The sequence below is a fragment of the Rhodamnia argentea genome, chromosome 4, assembly GCF_020921035.1.
Source record: "Rhodamnia argentea isolate NSW1041297 chromosome 4, ASM2092103v1, whole genome shotgun sequence".
In the NCBI taxonomy this organism is placed as follows: domain Eukaryota; kingdom Viridiplantae; phylum Streptophyta; class Magnoliopsida; order Myrtales; family Myrtaceae; genus Rhodamnia; species Rhodamnia argentea.
Genome location: NC_063153.1, coordinates 12,747,544 through 12,763,668, shown reverse-complemented (window position 1 = coordinate 12,763,668; position 16,125 = coordinate 12,747,544). Strand labels below are relative to the sequence as shown.

At 40.7% G+C, this 16,125-nt stretch overlaps 1 protein-coding gene across 1 annotated transcript; it reads right to left on the bottom strand.

Annotated features, from left to right (window-relative positions):
* Positions 1 to 2,075: 2,075 nt before the first annotated feature.
* LOC115746755 (DEAD-box ATP-dependent RNA helicase 17) lies at positions 2,076 to 7,651 on the bottom strand. The gene is made up of 10 exons (XM_030682664.2): positions 7,435 to 7,651; positions 7,270 to 7,342; positions 7,003 to 7,112; positions 6,498 to 6,641; positions 5,636 to 5,744; positions 5,171 to 5,529; positions 5,016 to 5,089; positions 4,251 to 4,552; positions 3,573 to 3,819; positions 2,076 to 2,926 (listed from the first exon to the last, which is right to left on the bottom strand). Exons 1-10 carry the CDS (start codon positions 7,541 to 7,543, stop codon positions 2,678 to 2,680), a joined length of 1,776 nt encoding a protein of 591 aa, XP_030538524.1. The 5' UTR covers positions 7,544 to 7,651; the 3' UTR covers positions 2,076 to 2,677.
* Between the last annotated feature and the right edge of the window lie 8,474 nt (positions 7,652 to 16,125).

The following is a 16,125-nucleotide window of genomic DNA, read 5'->3' as shown; positions in this document are numbered from 1 at the left end:
ATTAACATCCCAACTCACCACAATATGGTGGCAATAAATGTCACCTATATCTCAAAGTTTCTCTGGATAGAGCTAAATTATAAAACCCTAGACCATACACACACGACTATCCAGGCCTAAACTAATGTGTTAGGGAAATAATATGATGGGAATGTCATTATTGAGTTATAATGTGGCGTGCATTGCAACAGTTCTTCTCGATTATAATTTCATGCTACACACAAAAAAAAAAAAAAATTCCATCCTCTCACTTCATTATTTCTGTCGTAATTAATGAGAATTATAACAAGTTGTGGCAAGAGAACGAGATATTTGTTAAAGAACCCCACATCGTTAATCGACGGAGTTTGTATGTGCTACAAGCGTAGACTTTTAGGTAAATATTTTCAAATCATTCATTTTTGGCGAAACAAACGCATCTGTAGTACATGATCAGATTTCCGGTTCAAAATGACCATTTTATCCTTGGGGACGAACAGTTGACTCAAACATGTTCATCAATTGATAAGCTTCCAAATTCCTCTAATACACTTAAGGGACATTAATTGCACTTTACAATGACTAATTGAGGAGCCACAATTAGTCACGCTACAAAATTAAGGACAAATCATTAACGGCGTGATTATTACAGCCCATCATCGACGATGATGCATGTCGGGGCTGCTGATCACTGCCAAGAAACCTTGGGGACGACGCCAACGGCCTTAATGATGGTGCTAATCCTCCAATAGCGATGGCGTAGCCGAAGCTTTCTCTATGCGAGTTGCTAACACTTGCAATCAACAAGAGTGGCTAGATTTCCTTTCTTTATGAATTTTTTATAATTAATCTTTTGTTTTTCTCTTTCAGAATATGCTTGCGTGAAAAAAATAAATGATTCCGACAACCGAGGCGTGGAGTGGGCCAAAGCGAATTAGATGACGGGCCTCGTTCTGGATCAGCACTGGGCCTACTTTGTCAATTTCTGCGTGGGCCCGTAAGAGAGCCCGACCAAGGGATCCAACGGCCGGGCTGACGTGGCCGGGCTCGAACCGCACCGCGGAGCTTGTGGCCGCGCGCCGGTCATCGTGTAGGATGGTCTGAGGTGGCATCTATGCTGTCGATGGGCCCCGCCTCATCCGTCCATGTGCTTTAGATGTTGACTCCCCGTCAGGGAGGTTGAATGGAGAGAGAGCCTCCCTCTCTCTCCATTGAACTTAGACTAAGGGTCGATGTTTATAGCGACGACTCGGGGCCAAAAGAACAGGGAAAGAGATGCTTATAGCGACGGCACACAAGTGGTGCATTGATGATCCGAAGAGACGCCAAACCTGAGGTTGAACCCCACAAACCTTCATTGTTTTGCTGGTCGCTAGTCACAAATCTCTTCTTTGATCCGATGGCACTAACACGAGACTCGGTTTGGTTCTTCGTAAAGTCGCTCTCTCAGCGAATGAACCCGCCACTCGTCAAAGCGTTGAGTATGAGACCTTCTAAGCGCGACTCGGAAACCTGGATTGGGCAGCCGAGAGACTAGAATGGGGATTTCGCCCTTGTTTAACGCCGCCCCATCATCGAAGCCGACCGGACTGGTAGTTTCATATGCAGTGGCTCCGTGCGGGCAAAAAAATCTCTCCATGGGGCCGATACAAGCGATCCACATTGCATGTGTAAGATGGTTAATGCAGGCAATGAACATGGCTCTGTTCCGCGTTGAGGTCCCTAATGTTAGGTATATGTTATAGTCTGGCATATGCGGAGCAATGTTCTTTGATCCAACACCCACCTCCGTTGCGAATTAAAAGAGCAGCCGAAAGGTCGTGGCGTCGTTTCACGGCATTAAAACACGATCGACCGCGAGATTCTACAATAAAGATGACAGTGACAACCGAGAAGACAGCGACGATGAACAGATATTCCACCAAGTAAGGTGGACCGCCTGAAGTAATAACCAGAAATTAAGAACTGAAAGCGAGGTTAGTTCTGCAGTAGGTAACAGGGATAAGGACAAGATCATCAAATGAGTCCACTGATTTGTTACGGTCTTAGGATGCATCTTGCTTCAGTCATTCTAGTACCACCTTCGACACGAAATATCGCAGACAATGACTGCCCAACAGATCAATAATTTTGGTGCATGAACAGAGACGAGAAAGCAATTAAGGTAGCAAGAGTGGAGATACGAGATCAGCTCACAACAGTATACGTGCTCCACCATCACATTTCATTTCTCTGATATTTCTCTTGGAGCCAGTATCACACAGAATGGATGTCACTCCGCTTACACTTAATGTTAAACTCCAGGGCTAGATCATACCTGAAGCACAGCCTATAAATAATTTTCCCAGCTAAAAAATAAATTAGCTTATACAGGAAAAAATGAACAAGAAGAAGTAGCAACTATGCGGATATACTTTCCATAACTTCATTTCAAAATTTCACCTTCGGTTAACCAACCATAAACCTATATCCATCCTTTCTTCTTTCAGAATGAGTATGAAACCCGGAAGCCTAATATGAGCTCAATCATGCAGTTTGATTCATTGAATGGTCACCGGGGTTGCCTTCAAGTGAGCTGTGATGAAAACAGAAGTCCAGTGAGACGGTCAATTCATAGCCAGTATGACCAAAGATTTTCCAAGATCAGGGGCAGTCAGGCTAAATGTCCACGAGGATGGCTTCCAGTTCCGTTCCGTACTCATGTTTTCCTGCTAACCTTCCTCTTTTTCGACAAGCCTTTCAGCCTTTGATCTCGTTTTCTCTTCTTTGCTTGCTTTTGGAATGATTGCCCCACCAAAGATGGCTGTTCTTTCAGAGCAAAGCTCTTTGCAACATGGCCCAGGTGAAGTTTCTTCACCATAAAAATTCTCTTAAGCTCCCCACGATGGGCTGCATATGCACGGACCCAAGAGCAATACGCACTCTTGGCAAGCATATGTATTCTTGCCTGAGGAAGAGATTAGAACACTTAACAGCACGTAAAAACAAGATGCCGTTCGGCCCAACATAAGAAAATGACAACACACAACAAAACCAGATGTTGCAAAGGGTTTAGAGATTGTCTAAGATGATCAGCAAACACTACTAAAGAAAGAGTCCAGAAATAACAAAACCATCAGTTTCACCCACTGTGGGTTATAATACAATCAACTATTGCAGCTGAGTGAGATCTAGGGGCACCCTATTTTCAGCCCCATTCAGACGAGTGGAAGTCTTATACTTGTCGCAATAAATGGAATAATGCTACATGTCCATAATTTCCAATAACATAAGAGAAATGAGCCGCAAAATTCTTCTCAATATGCTATATTCGATCAAGTTGACTTTTGATTCAGTAGTGTTCAGTTAACTGTAAGGAACATCGGAAGTCTCAAAAGTTTAGGAAGCACTTACACAGGCCATAACAAGCTAAAATTATACTAAAGGTACTGCACATCTAGCCTAGATCATCTTCCAGTTTCTATTTTCTAAACAATACAAATGAAAACCATTCCAGAGCATGCCCTAGACACTTTGGCGAAAGAGTTAAAAAGAAATAAAGGAAAGCACAAGAATCTTAAGAATTAAATGACATGAGTGCGGAAGACAAGTACCTCGGCTGAAATAAAGAGCTCAAGTCCCTTTTGCAGAGCTAGCACCCAAGGATGTAAATCCAAGGAAACAAAATTCTTGACATGAAGCATCTGGCCGTACAGTGGGAAACTATCCAACACCTTCAAGATGGGATATTCTGCCAAACCTACACCATGCTTCTCCAAGTCCTGTAAATAATCCATTTCAGCCGGTTGCAAGAACAACAGACCTTCGCCTCTTTCATCTAAACGGGCAGTTCTGCCAACCCTGCCAAATCATTTTCAGATGGCATCATACCCACTAAAAGACTTCCAAACATTTTTGCAGTGCTTTTATAATCAAGATTTTTATCCACTGAAACTTATCCCTCATGAAAAAGGTTCATCACTAATGTACTAAAAAGGTCCAGTCTGCACATGAAATCAGGTACTAGTCTTGGCCAATCCTGACATGTTTTATGGTGTATTAATTTGCCCCAAAACCACAGATCAAGTTCAGGAATCGCCCATTTTCGATGCAAATGGGTATTTAACCAAAATGAGGACAGGCTGTGTGCAGGGCTCAAAGCAGAACGTGTTATAGTCTAGGCAGGCAATCGATGATATTGAAGTCCAAAGCCAAATATGCAGCAATTGGTACAGACGTTATAAAACTTAAACAAGAAGTATATTGGGGTCTGGCAAAAAGCAGAGAGATACCTGTGCACATATTCAGTAGCCTCTCCTGGAGAATCATACTGTATTATACATTTGACTTTTGGGAAATCTAAGCCTCTAGCAGATACATCCGTAGACACAAGGAGAGCCGATTTCTCTGTCTTAAAGGACTGAAATGTCATTCTTCTATCCTCCTGCTTCATATTGCCATGTAAACGAAATGTTTTGCACCTCAAGAACTTGCTCTTGACTTCAGTATCTTGTGAACATGGAGACCACAGAAATTCACTGATCAATGTGTAATGGAAGTCTACTGCATCACATGTTGAAAAGAATACCACAATCTGCGAGGAGAGCACAAGAACGCAAGCTTGTTACACTTTTGTTTTATCCATAGGTAATACATTCCTAACATAAGTAGCACAACTTAGAAAAATATTCAAGAATAATAGACGTCTTATGTCAGGAATTTCAGGATGCATAAAAAGAAAGTATAGCAGAAAAAAAAAAGAGCAATATGCCTTGTCAGTAGTCATTATAGTTGTTGAATATAAGAATACCCAAATTATGTTTTATTACAATGTTAGAAATCAACGGAAGATTGTCCATTGACTACCATTAACAGAAGGGGTACCCTTCTAATAGCAAGGCATCCATCTTGCACCAAAAAATTCACAAAGCCGTTACACCTGACACAGCTAAAGAACTTACCAATACCAAAGTGCGTATTAGGTATCCGGCAACTTGAATAACAGGCACTGATTAAAATGTCATAGAACTGAAGGCACAGAGAGCGTAAAAAGGAACCTTATGTGAGGCTTCTCTCTCAAAAAGGTGCTTCAAAATGGACAGAAGTACTGCAAGCCGGGAACCACACGGTACTGTGCATAGACATTCAGTCAGGACTCCCGCAATAAATATACAATTTTGAAGGTTTCAACTAAGAATTTACCAATATATACCTTTCACATATCTCTGAACTAATTGCGACGGAAGATTATAGTTGCTTGTCACTGACATTTCTCTTTTACCAGGAAATTTCAATTCCTCCTCGATGTCAGATCCCGAATATCCTACTTTTTGAGGCGATGGATCTAGTTGCAGATTCTTCTCATCAAGACCAATTAGAACAGGATCTTCTAAGCTAATATTAGCAAGATGATTTACTTTCTCATTTAAGGTGGCAGACAGCAGTAAGTTCTGCCTCTGAAATCCAGCATCCCCCAAAGCTCCAGGTTTCTCGCCAATAGAACCATTTTGCCTTGACCCGATTATGTTTAATATCTCCTCTATTTCTTTCCCAAATCCCAGCTCCAAAATTCTGTTAACATTCAGAGGAGTAGTTATAATTGATCAAAGAGGAAGTTCTGACGGCGTATCACAATATTATAATCACAGCAAGCCTCATTAAAGGACTTCATACAAACCTATCTGCTTCATCAAAAACTATCCATCGCAAATTCATGCGGACAAATGACGATGTATTCTTCAAGTGATCGAGAAGGCGTCCAGGCGTCGCCACAAGAATGGATATACCTGAATATGTATAACATTGCTCATGTTAAGATCCTGCATAACAATGACAACAATTAAAAAAAAAAAGGGTCACAACCTAAAAAATTCATCGTTCCATCAATGATCCAACCTTCAACTTGGTAAAGAATGAGTACCCAACTGATAAACAAGGGAATTAACAATCCAAAATCACCCAATCTAAGTTATCCCATTAAGAGGGAGTTCTCCAGTTTTAACTGGAGGCCATGATCAGAAGTCAACAAAACGCAGCCGTTGGCAAGTCATTCCCAAGCAATTTGAAACTTCTGAATATATCTAAAAAGAGAATGCACGTCTTTAAAACATATTCCAAGCAACAACTAAAATTGCCTAGCAACATCCTCTTCAACTGAAAAACCGTTCAGCTAGTGGAAGCAAATAATCTTGGCAGTAACTCCTTCTCTAAAGGAATGCCAGCTATTATTTTTTGACAAAACACATGTCACCCTAAAGCTTACAACTTCAGATGCTGCCACAATTTTCTATATTGAACTCTAATATGTTGTTTGACCAAAAAAAAAAAACTCTAATATGTTGAACCATTTAGCAGGTCCAGATAAAAAATCGCACAACAACGAAAAACTAAGGACAACTGTGAGAGAGTAACTCGATAAAGATCAATAAGCCTATCATCACTCAGAATTCAAGAGTAGTCAACTTGATGAGATTAATTATATTGCAACTGTACTCTTAGAGGTAATCAAAATAGTAACAGATACAAGCAAAACTTCTCACCTTTCCGCAACCTTGCTTTCTCCTTCGACCTGTTTTCACCACCCATAATATAACCAGGGACAATCCAATGAAACCGGTGCAATAGCTTCTGCAGGATTTCGTACACCTGCAAACATAACTCACGCGTTGGTACAAGTACCAACGCTGTAACCAGGATATCAATAATCCATGTACCAACTACATGACCACCAGAAAGTTTGGATTGGCACCAATTCACACCTCTTCTCTGCTCTATAGTCGATGAAAAAGACCATAGATTGCAAAGAGAAACGTGATAGTGTCCATGCAGCATGCTTATCAGCATACTTCAGGAGCTCCAAGTTCAATAGTCACATACGTGCAACCACTCCATGACAAGGACAATTTTCAAAATCTCTAGCAAATCCAGATTTGAAATATTGGCATTAACTGCGGACTCAGCACAACCCAGCTAGTGAATCATCGCTTCTCAACCATGCACCAATCAAAGTACAAAATCAGAAAATTAGTGGGATACAATGCGCACCAAAAGTTCCATCGGACCGTTCAATCCGAGGATCACGTTTCTGCAAGTGATGAACAATTGGCGCCAAGTACGCAATTGTCTTCCCGGTCCCTGTGGCCGCACTGACCAACCTAGAATAATTTCTTCACTTAGTAAAAACACAAACCGGAGCACCAACCAGAACTAAACAATATTCACACTCACGTGGTTATGTACACTATACCAATCGACTAATTCTGAACACAGGTGAAAGCGTGAAAACTGAAATAGAAGAGAAGAGAAGCATACACGTGCCGCCCGGACAGGACAACGGGAATCGTCTGGGCCTGTACACGAGTGGGCACTTCGAATCCCAGCCGTTCTGTGGAAAACTCGAGACAAATCAACATCGTAAACACGAATGATGATCGCGTAAGAACATCGACAGCCAGAGAAAGCAACGAAAGGGAGAACCTTTGAGCTGGTCGCATAACGTAGAGTGAAGGCCGAGGCTGGTGAAAGAGCAGTCCGCGAAGATCTCGTCCTTGTGCCCCTTCTTGGAGCTCGACTTCTGCCGCTCCATCGCAGCTTCACTGCTTCCGGATCAGCTGCTTCTCTAGGGTTCTTCCCGAGGTTTGGGCGCCAAGACTACTGAGATTAGTTACGGTGGAGGAGCCGAGAGAGACTTCCTAACGACGTCGTCTAAAGCGATAGTCCCGACGCTGTCGTTTTTAGCTGCAACCCCACCAATTTGTATGCGGCGCACTGATGTTGCCGGGCCAGGCCCAGGATGCTTCATCAAATTAAGAATATCCAATTTCTCTAGACAAAATAAAAAATATATATAAAAAGCGTTGCATGCCATGTCATCAATCGATATAATGTTTTGACTAAAATTTAGGATTCATAGTCCTTGCGTGTAGAGCGGCCAACATTCGAAATCGCAAAGGAAGCGAGGCAAGTGGATAAAGTTGGACGATAAACTGTAATCGATGATGGAATCTCAAGTTCACAGATGATATTCAGTGAGCATTTTCTCAAATTTAAAAGAGTCGGAATGCCCCAAAGTTTATGCTCTTTCTCCAATTACTGAGGGCTCTCTTTTTTTCTATTTCTTTTTGTTTTTAAATATCATATCTCTAATAATCATGGCCGGCAAGACATCCTTTCATAAAATGCTTTACACATACACAATTAGCCTAGGGCATATATGGGCCTAAAACACACCTCTGGCCCAACACTCAATATCTCTTCCCTCTAAGCATCAAGTAAATCAACTCGCTTCGATCTTTTCTTTACCTGGACTTTGACAACCAAGTTGGATGGCCTAATGATGCAGGGCTTAATCCCAAGTGATCTGTGATCCTCTCGATCGCAGGTTCGAAATCTCAAGTCGCTCCAGGCTTAGTTCATCTGCAGCGTAGGTCTGGTCCGACCGTGCGACATGACATAGGATGTCTCCGGGTCTACTTCCACTAGCATAGTGAGGGGCTCGCTCAAAACGACAATAGTTATGGCTCGAAACCGACACCGGCCGGCTGTATCTCCATACTCTTTTTTCTCAAAATCCTAAAGTTCGCCAATGTGCACATGTCGGAAAGGTGTAACGCCGACCAAGTCCTAAGGACCAGCACACTATGCATGCGCCATGCTTCCGGTGGGATATAGACGAAAGCAAAATGCTTTCAGCGAGCCTTTCAATTATTGCTATATATGGATGCTCTCTATTTCCGCTCACATCAGTCGAACGTCCCAAACAATCTCATCAGATCACTTTTCGGATCATAGACATACTCGAACACGCATTTAGCAAGATGCCCGACACTATTCCACGTATAGACGGATGATATTACTTGCCAGTCATCGGCACTAAGGACGGGTCGAACGGACGAGACATCACCATGCGTTTCGATAGCATGCTCTCTCCTCTCGCATATATGTCTGTTTCATCATTTCATGTGGAAGGACTCGAGAGCCGCCTCTTAACAACGTAACACCCAGCTTTTCCCCATTTCTTCAAGAAACAGCAAAAATATATGTATCGAGTGTCTTTTCTTATGATCGATATGTCAAATGAAGTGGGCCTAAAGTCTGCGATGATAAAAAAGTCCATGGCTAACTTCAATGCAGTCGAATTTCCAAGTACAACTTCTATTTGCTTTGGAAGGCCATACAATGATACAATTAGCATACACAAATCGTTGTTCCAACCACTTTTTTCTCTTGATGAATTCATTGGATCTCGAGTGGTGGGGGAGGTTGGGATGAGGTTATGACAAGAGGGAAAGTTAGCTGCCCGTCGCTGCCGTTGACATATTTGGCTCGGGTGTTTGTACCTTCGTTGGAATGATTCGTGGGGGGGTCTTGCTCATGAAGCAAAGCGTTGTCCGGGTGATGGATGATGGTGTCTTTTGTCAAGGAATCTGTTGGGTCTTCTTGGTTGCCGGTCTTGACGCCCGAGTCCAGCATTTAAGGCTCCTCTCTCTTTCTCTGTCTCTCTCGATCTCGACATGGGTCTTTGCAGTTGTCGAGCCATATGATCCAGGGGTCTGGAAGTCCCATAACCATAAGCTCTGAACTTTAGAAATGCGAGTTCTCGACACGACGCGATACGAATTCACCGAAAATGAAGTCGGATTCGATATGGCACTTCGACATAGCTTGGACTCTTCATTTGAGGAACGCGTTTTCACGTATTTTCAATGAAAGATGGGTAGCAATCGCAGCTGAAACACTTCTATAATTACGTGAATACATTTGATTGGCTCTAATTGTTGGTGGGAAAATTGTCCACAAAAACATAAACTTATTGTGCGGCGGTCACTTAGGTTCTAAAGATTTCAATTGTATCAAATAGTCCTAAACCTTTTAATATTATGTCAATTTAGCTCAAAGCAGTTTCATGATTGTCAATTTAGTTCTAGATCTTCCGACAATTGGCTAACTTAGTCATTTCGGTCAATTTTAGTCGGAATCGCTATGACATCGAATATCCTACATAGCGTGGACGGCGCCGACGTGGAAAACTTTTCACATTTTTTTTCGATTTTTTTGTAGCTTTTTTGGATTTTTTTTTCCTTTTCCCTTCTTGCTACGTCGGTCGCCAAGCCTCAACAATGGTTGGCGATTGGCTATAGGCAAGGATTGGCGAGGCCGGCACGGCCAAGCCTCGTTGGCCGTAGCGTAAGGCCGCTTGCCGATCGTTGTCGAGACAGGGCGATCGGTGGAGTAAGAAGAAAAAAAAAATTCAAAAATATTAAGAATATATTTAGAAATTTTATAAAAAAAATGCATACATTGTCCTTCACACTAGGCGTGCCATGTAGAACAATAAGCGCTTACTAGACTGCCATTCCAACGATTTTCGATCAAAATTGATCGGAATGACTAAGTTAGCAAATTATCAAGAGATCTATGACTAAATAGGCAAAGTGTTAAAAAATAATTAGAACTAAATTGAGAAAATTGACAGGTGCGGAGTCGAATTGGCCATCGTACAACATGTTTAGTATTTTTTGGACAATTTCCCGGATCGTCAGCCAACTCTAATTTTAAAACACTTGTTTTCATTGCAATGAGAAAAACCATCTAAGGATGCGTTTGTTTTGCGGAAAACTCCATGAAAAAGGAAAATCATGTTTTAGAAAAATAGTTTGTTTTCTTTTGTTTGGTGATATGTGACCAAAAATGTTTTATGTTGTTTCGTTCTCATTTGGAAAAGAATTTTCATCTCATGACTTTATCTTAGACAAAAAAAATAATCAAAATTTTAAATATTTTTTCATTTACTAATATTTTTATGACATTCTTAATTTTTTTTCTATTTTATTTTTATTTTTTCTTCTACCTCATTGGTTGCGGTGCCACAACGAGGATCTAGCAAGGTTCGAGCTCGCCGGCGAGATAGAGCCTTGTCGACCCGAGCCTGTGGCCGGTCACTAGTGGTTGCTGAGGCCCGACGACCGACCGAGGGAAAGGAAAAATAGAAAAACAAAAAAAAAATGAAAAGAAATAAAAGAAAAGAAAATATTAAAATATCAAGAATTTTAAAATATTTAAAAAAATTGAGAGGAACAATTCCAGAATATATTTTCACCTCTTCAAACTGGGAAATTCACTTTCATGATTTTATGCATGTCTATTTTTGTTGACCGGAAAGTATTTTCAGTCGACTTGAGCAAACCAAACAGGTGAAAGTTTCGAAAACGAATTTTCGAAAAACACTTTCACTCAAACAAATATGCCCTATATAGCTAAGCTCTTTATTGCATATCCCATGTTATGTTTATCAGCTTTATGGAATAGTTGGATAGATGGTCAAATCGAGACTATTTGCACTCAATTGAACGGATAATCGAACCATTGCCGTATGCCCGATCAACATACACATATGGACATATCATAACCCTCTCCACCACGTGCCAGCTCGAACTTGGCTCAAAGTTCAAAACGTGAAAATCGAATAACCGAGGAACAAATAAGGGTCCTGAAATGATTCGGATACACGGCCTTGTACTCTTATACCCAACTAACTTTTACGGAATCGACCGTTAAATGCTCTAAAAATTTAAGCTGCAAAGTGAACGTGTGAACCCAAACGAGATAAGGTTTCCATACAAGATCATGAAAAATGGATACGAATTTTGGACTGCTACTTAATATCGGCAATAGGTGTGAAAACTTCCATACAAGATCCCAAGGAACGAAGGAGCACGAAATACGCGTGACCCGAAAAAAAAAAAAATCCCTTTGACTTGCACGATCGTTCTTCACGCACGAGATCCGAACTGGCGGGGCGTGACAAATGATGTTATCGAGGGATATTGTGGGAAAACATCCGATTAATGCAACAACTACTGGCGTTGGTGGGTAATGGTCATTTTCCTTTTTCAATGCAAGTTTTGTCACGCTATTTGCTTGGAACATACATTGCCTCATACTCCCGGATGCGCATGTCTCATTATCCCTCATATTTGAATTGTTGACACCAAAAAATGACCAAATTTTTTTGATCGACGTGATGCCGATGTGAATTGATCATCCGACAAGTTATTGATGACGGACACAATTGTCAATGAGTATGATCATCGACAACCATAATACGCTCGTCCACTTACGATGGCGATTGGTCGGTGACTGTTATGTCCAATGGCGATTGAGAAGTTGTAACCACTTGTTAGATGACATTGACGCCCGATTATGGAGCCTCGAGCCATGGAAATGCGGTCATAACTGTCAATTTGCATCCAGCTTAATCATGATCCTATCTCCACATGATCCCAACCGACTCTGCATGACCCTAAGGCCATTGTTCGTCTGTGAACGACTCGACGTTAAGTGGATCATGCACTTTTTTGATTTTGGTCAAATGGGATCCTCCACTTTACGGATGCGTTAAACTGAATACTAGACGGTTCAAGGGTTTACTCAAAAATGAATGGGGTGACTAGTTTTGTGGTTTTGTTGTATTCGCAGGAATATGTTCGTCGACACAAGCAGAACTTCAACTTTGTGGTTGGTTCTCAACTTCGCAAAATCACTTGATTTTCCTAAGATCATTGTTGAGATTGACTTTAAAATCATCATTAGTCTTGTTATCCTAGAGCTTACGATTGATAATGTTGGCCATGCTTTGCTTAAAGATATTAGAAGACCGTCGCCCTCTTATTTTGAGATTAAAGAGCAACAGAACTTTCGGAAAGGAAATCGCTTTGCTACTAGCTTTCTAATCTTGAAATCGATAAGCGCTTGGATACTAATTTCTTCTCATTCCCTCGTACAAGGTGATAAAATAGGGACAACAGATTTACGGTGATAAATTTTTGTATTCGACTTTAATTCCTTTTCATACTAAATAAATATAATATAATAAACCGGTGTTAGAAATGGCCAAACAATTTTGGTTTTGGATTTTGACCCATCAAAAGAAAAGGAAAACGGCTCTTCCCAAAATTGATCCACCCGGTGCACTCATACATGACCATGAGCATGCGAGGAAAGCTGAAAATGGCAAAATAGAAAAGCATGAACTTAAATATAGAGGATAAAACTAATTTGCTTTTGAAGCGAACAAGAACAAAAATTACCAAATTTCGCTCGCCGGATAGAAAAACATTCATCTCTTGATCGACAACGGACGGAGAAATTCATCAACTCCAATCCGTCTACGCACAAATTATACGTCACACGTGCGAAAACTAAGGTGTTGATGTATACAAAACGTCATTTTGAATCTACAAAGCTGAATATCAATTTAGATTCACAACAAAATCCAAATCGTTTCGTACACGTCGTCACCCGAATTTTTGCTTAGATACCGTGTCATTTGTACACACCATGACGCTCGCCACGTCAGCTGTCACATGAGCTTTACTTTGAAGGGAAAAGGTGACGTGGGTGGTGTTTCATCGTCTCCCGAGCAAATATCGATGTTGCTCGTGGTTGGTCTGAAATAGTTGGGGGGCGGATTCCAAACTCACCGAACGGCACCGTTTCGGTTTTGAGGGGGTCAACCCCCTTCATTTTTTAGCAGCCTATTTGGGACAGTACTGATTAAATTTATTGCTCCTTTTTTTTATTTTCTATTTCTTCTTTTTGTTTTGATTGATGGCACACGTGGACAGTCGAATCTTTTCGATTAATTATATGGCGAGAAAAAAAAAAAAACAGCCGGTCCCGCTTGGAAAAAAAAATTTACAAAATCTCTGAGATTCTCATCTGCTTCCACCAAATAAATAAAAGAAAGACGAGAAATTGTAGCATGTGATGCCCACAAGGCTTTGGAGCTAATGGGTCCAAAATGCTTCGTCAGTGGAAAGAGAGACGACAAAATAAAAAATAAAAAAAACAAGTTGGTGAAATTTTAATTGGGAGAATCCTGCAATTTATGAGTTTTTCCGGGAGTGTACGTAGTAATTTTCCCAAATTCTAGCTCCGTATGGATTGTGCATTTTAGTGAGAGGCTAAGCTTTTCCAACCATCAATACATCGTGATTGATTTGAGAGGAAAGGATGCACAATTGCGGTAAGATGTTTATCGTGTGTGTGTCTATATGTTGCCTTATCGATGCGGTGTTTACGTTGTGTCGACCATAATGAACGATTTATACAGATCGTGATTCTCGAGACTTTTGGATCCGCTTACGAAATTGGCGAAGGGGCGTGAACTTGGAATCTTTCGCATCACGCTACCAAGGTAACTTCATTAGGATCGCATCAATTATTCATCTTAAATCTACATGTTTCTCAACGCTCGCGTACATGCGACTAAGTCGAAATAATCAAAATTTGTGTTGTCATTAAGTAGATCACGTTACTCAAAGTCTAATTAATTATCTAACATTGGCACAACGAGTGGAGAAAAAAGACGTGGGGTTTTCGAAATAACTGTTAGAACGCGACCGTGATAGAATTTATGCTGCACTAACTATCACGCAAGTAACCAACATAACAGTCAAATTATCCGCTGTACATCCATAATGTGGCGGCCATTATTATCACCACTGCACGCGCCATAAGTAATAGCACGATCTGAACGGTACGCAAGTACCCATTTGAAACAATCGACAATATTAATCACGCCTCTTCGAGAATAATTTTGTAAAGAAAAGTACTAACATAGTGATGTTCAAATTCGTTGATCGTACTATTTCCATTAGGTACCAAAAGCAAGAAAATCTTGTCTTTTTTTTATCCTTGTATCAATATATGTGGTCGGCGTCATGACTCATGGCGAGCCATGGAAAGACACTGCTAAGTCTCCTTAAAATCAACGTCACATTCTAGTCACGGCCTCTCTTTGTCCTTCTCCATCCTATCTTTATCCTTAGCCGCTGAGATTCAATTTCGATCCCACGAGAGAAGACATCTGGAGATTCACTAGACCGTCCAGACCACATTGTCTAGCGACTCTGGTCCGTGGCGAGCGGTTTCGGGATAGTGTAGGTTCCTCTAGAACCTACTCTTTCTTTCGGATCGGTTTCCAATTTTTGCAACATAAAATCTACCCCGTGTATGTTGGAGTTGGTGGTTTTCTTTTTCAAAATTTTAATTTTTTTTGTTCATTTTTAGTTAAAGAAACAACAAAAATTCCCCGTCAAATAGATAGGGTTTCATTAGCAAGACTATTTATCTCAGACAAAACTATATATAAAGTGAAGTAATCTGTAAAAACTAATAAGAGAAGTCGTATTATGTTATCACGTAGAGTTAAATGAAAGGAATTGATTCAAGACTAAACTAGAAACACGTGTAAACGAATAGTGATTAGTTAACTTGAGGTTTTCAAAGTGCATGGCGGACTGAATTTCTCCGGCAATGAGTATATATGTTGCAAGTGGATTCTAATGGATAAATATCTCCCACCTACACCAAAGTGAGTTTAAAACCAATCCTAGTAATGGAAGAACATGTTGAATAGCATTAGTAATGAAATGATTTTCTGAATTCTGAAAGTTTTGTAGTACTCGTATAAAAATTGGTGCTACTAATTTTAGGATTACCTCGATTAGGTCCGATTCTCGATTTGGTTCGGTTCGGTTCCTACCCACCGAACCAAAAATCGAGAACCGGGAACTGCACCGCATAATAATAAAAAATTTGAAACCCGAGATCATATCAATTTTTTTGATTAGTCCGATCCAGTTCTTAGTTCTACCTGGAATCCATGCTTACCCCCGAGCTTTGGTCACTTTCAGATCGATCTCTAGTAGTGCGGTATAGCAAAAGAATGGAATAAATATAAATACTGTAATACGTATCGCGTTAACGTAGCGCCATGCGGGTATAATCTTGGCCAGCACATTTCTTTCCTAGCAAGGTGGTAATTCCGATAAAGCAATTATCCGGAATAAGAAAGAACTCGAGTTCAGTTCGATCTACATTGGTCGTCGATTGCTTGTTCCTTTTCTTTTCATTGAATAAACTATAATGCGACTTTAACTCGTTGAAAAGACCATTAACCATATTTACCTTCTTCTTCTTTTCGTAAAAGGGTTCTCGTTAACAAGTTTATTTACAGTCTCTGGTAAGAAGACGATGATTACCCCTAATATGACACGAGAAGAGCGGTTCAGCGTCCCGAAGACGCCCGTCACAAGGATTGCTTCGAACGATGTTCACGTTCTCGAATTACAAAGGCAGCGCCAAAATCATGAAAAATCCAAA

What these genes read in the sequence shown, in the direction of transcription:
- LOC115746755 (XM_030682664.2), bottom strand. Translation starts at nt 7,543, where the DNA reads ATGGAGCGGCAGAAGTCGAGCTCCAAGAAGGGGCACAAGGACGAGATC. An exon ending in GTTTTTGATGAAGCAGATAG is followed by an intron (nt 5,530 to 5,635) that starts GTTTGTATGAAG and finishes GAATGTTAACAG; the next exon opens with AATTTTGGAGCTGGGATTTG. An exon ending in AGAGAGAAGCCTCACATAAG is followed by an intron (nt 4,553 to 5,015) that starts GTTCCTTTTTAC and finishes CTCTCCTCGCAG; the next exon opens with ATTGTGGTATTCTTTTCAAC.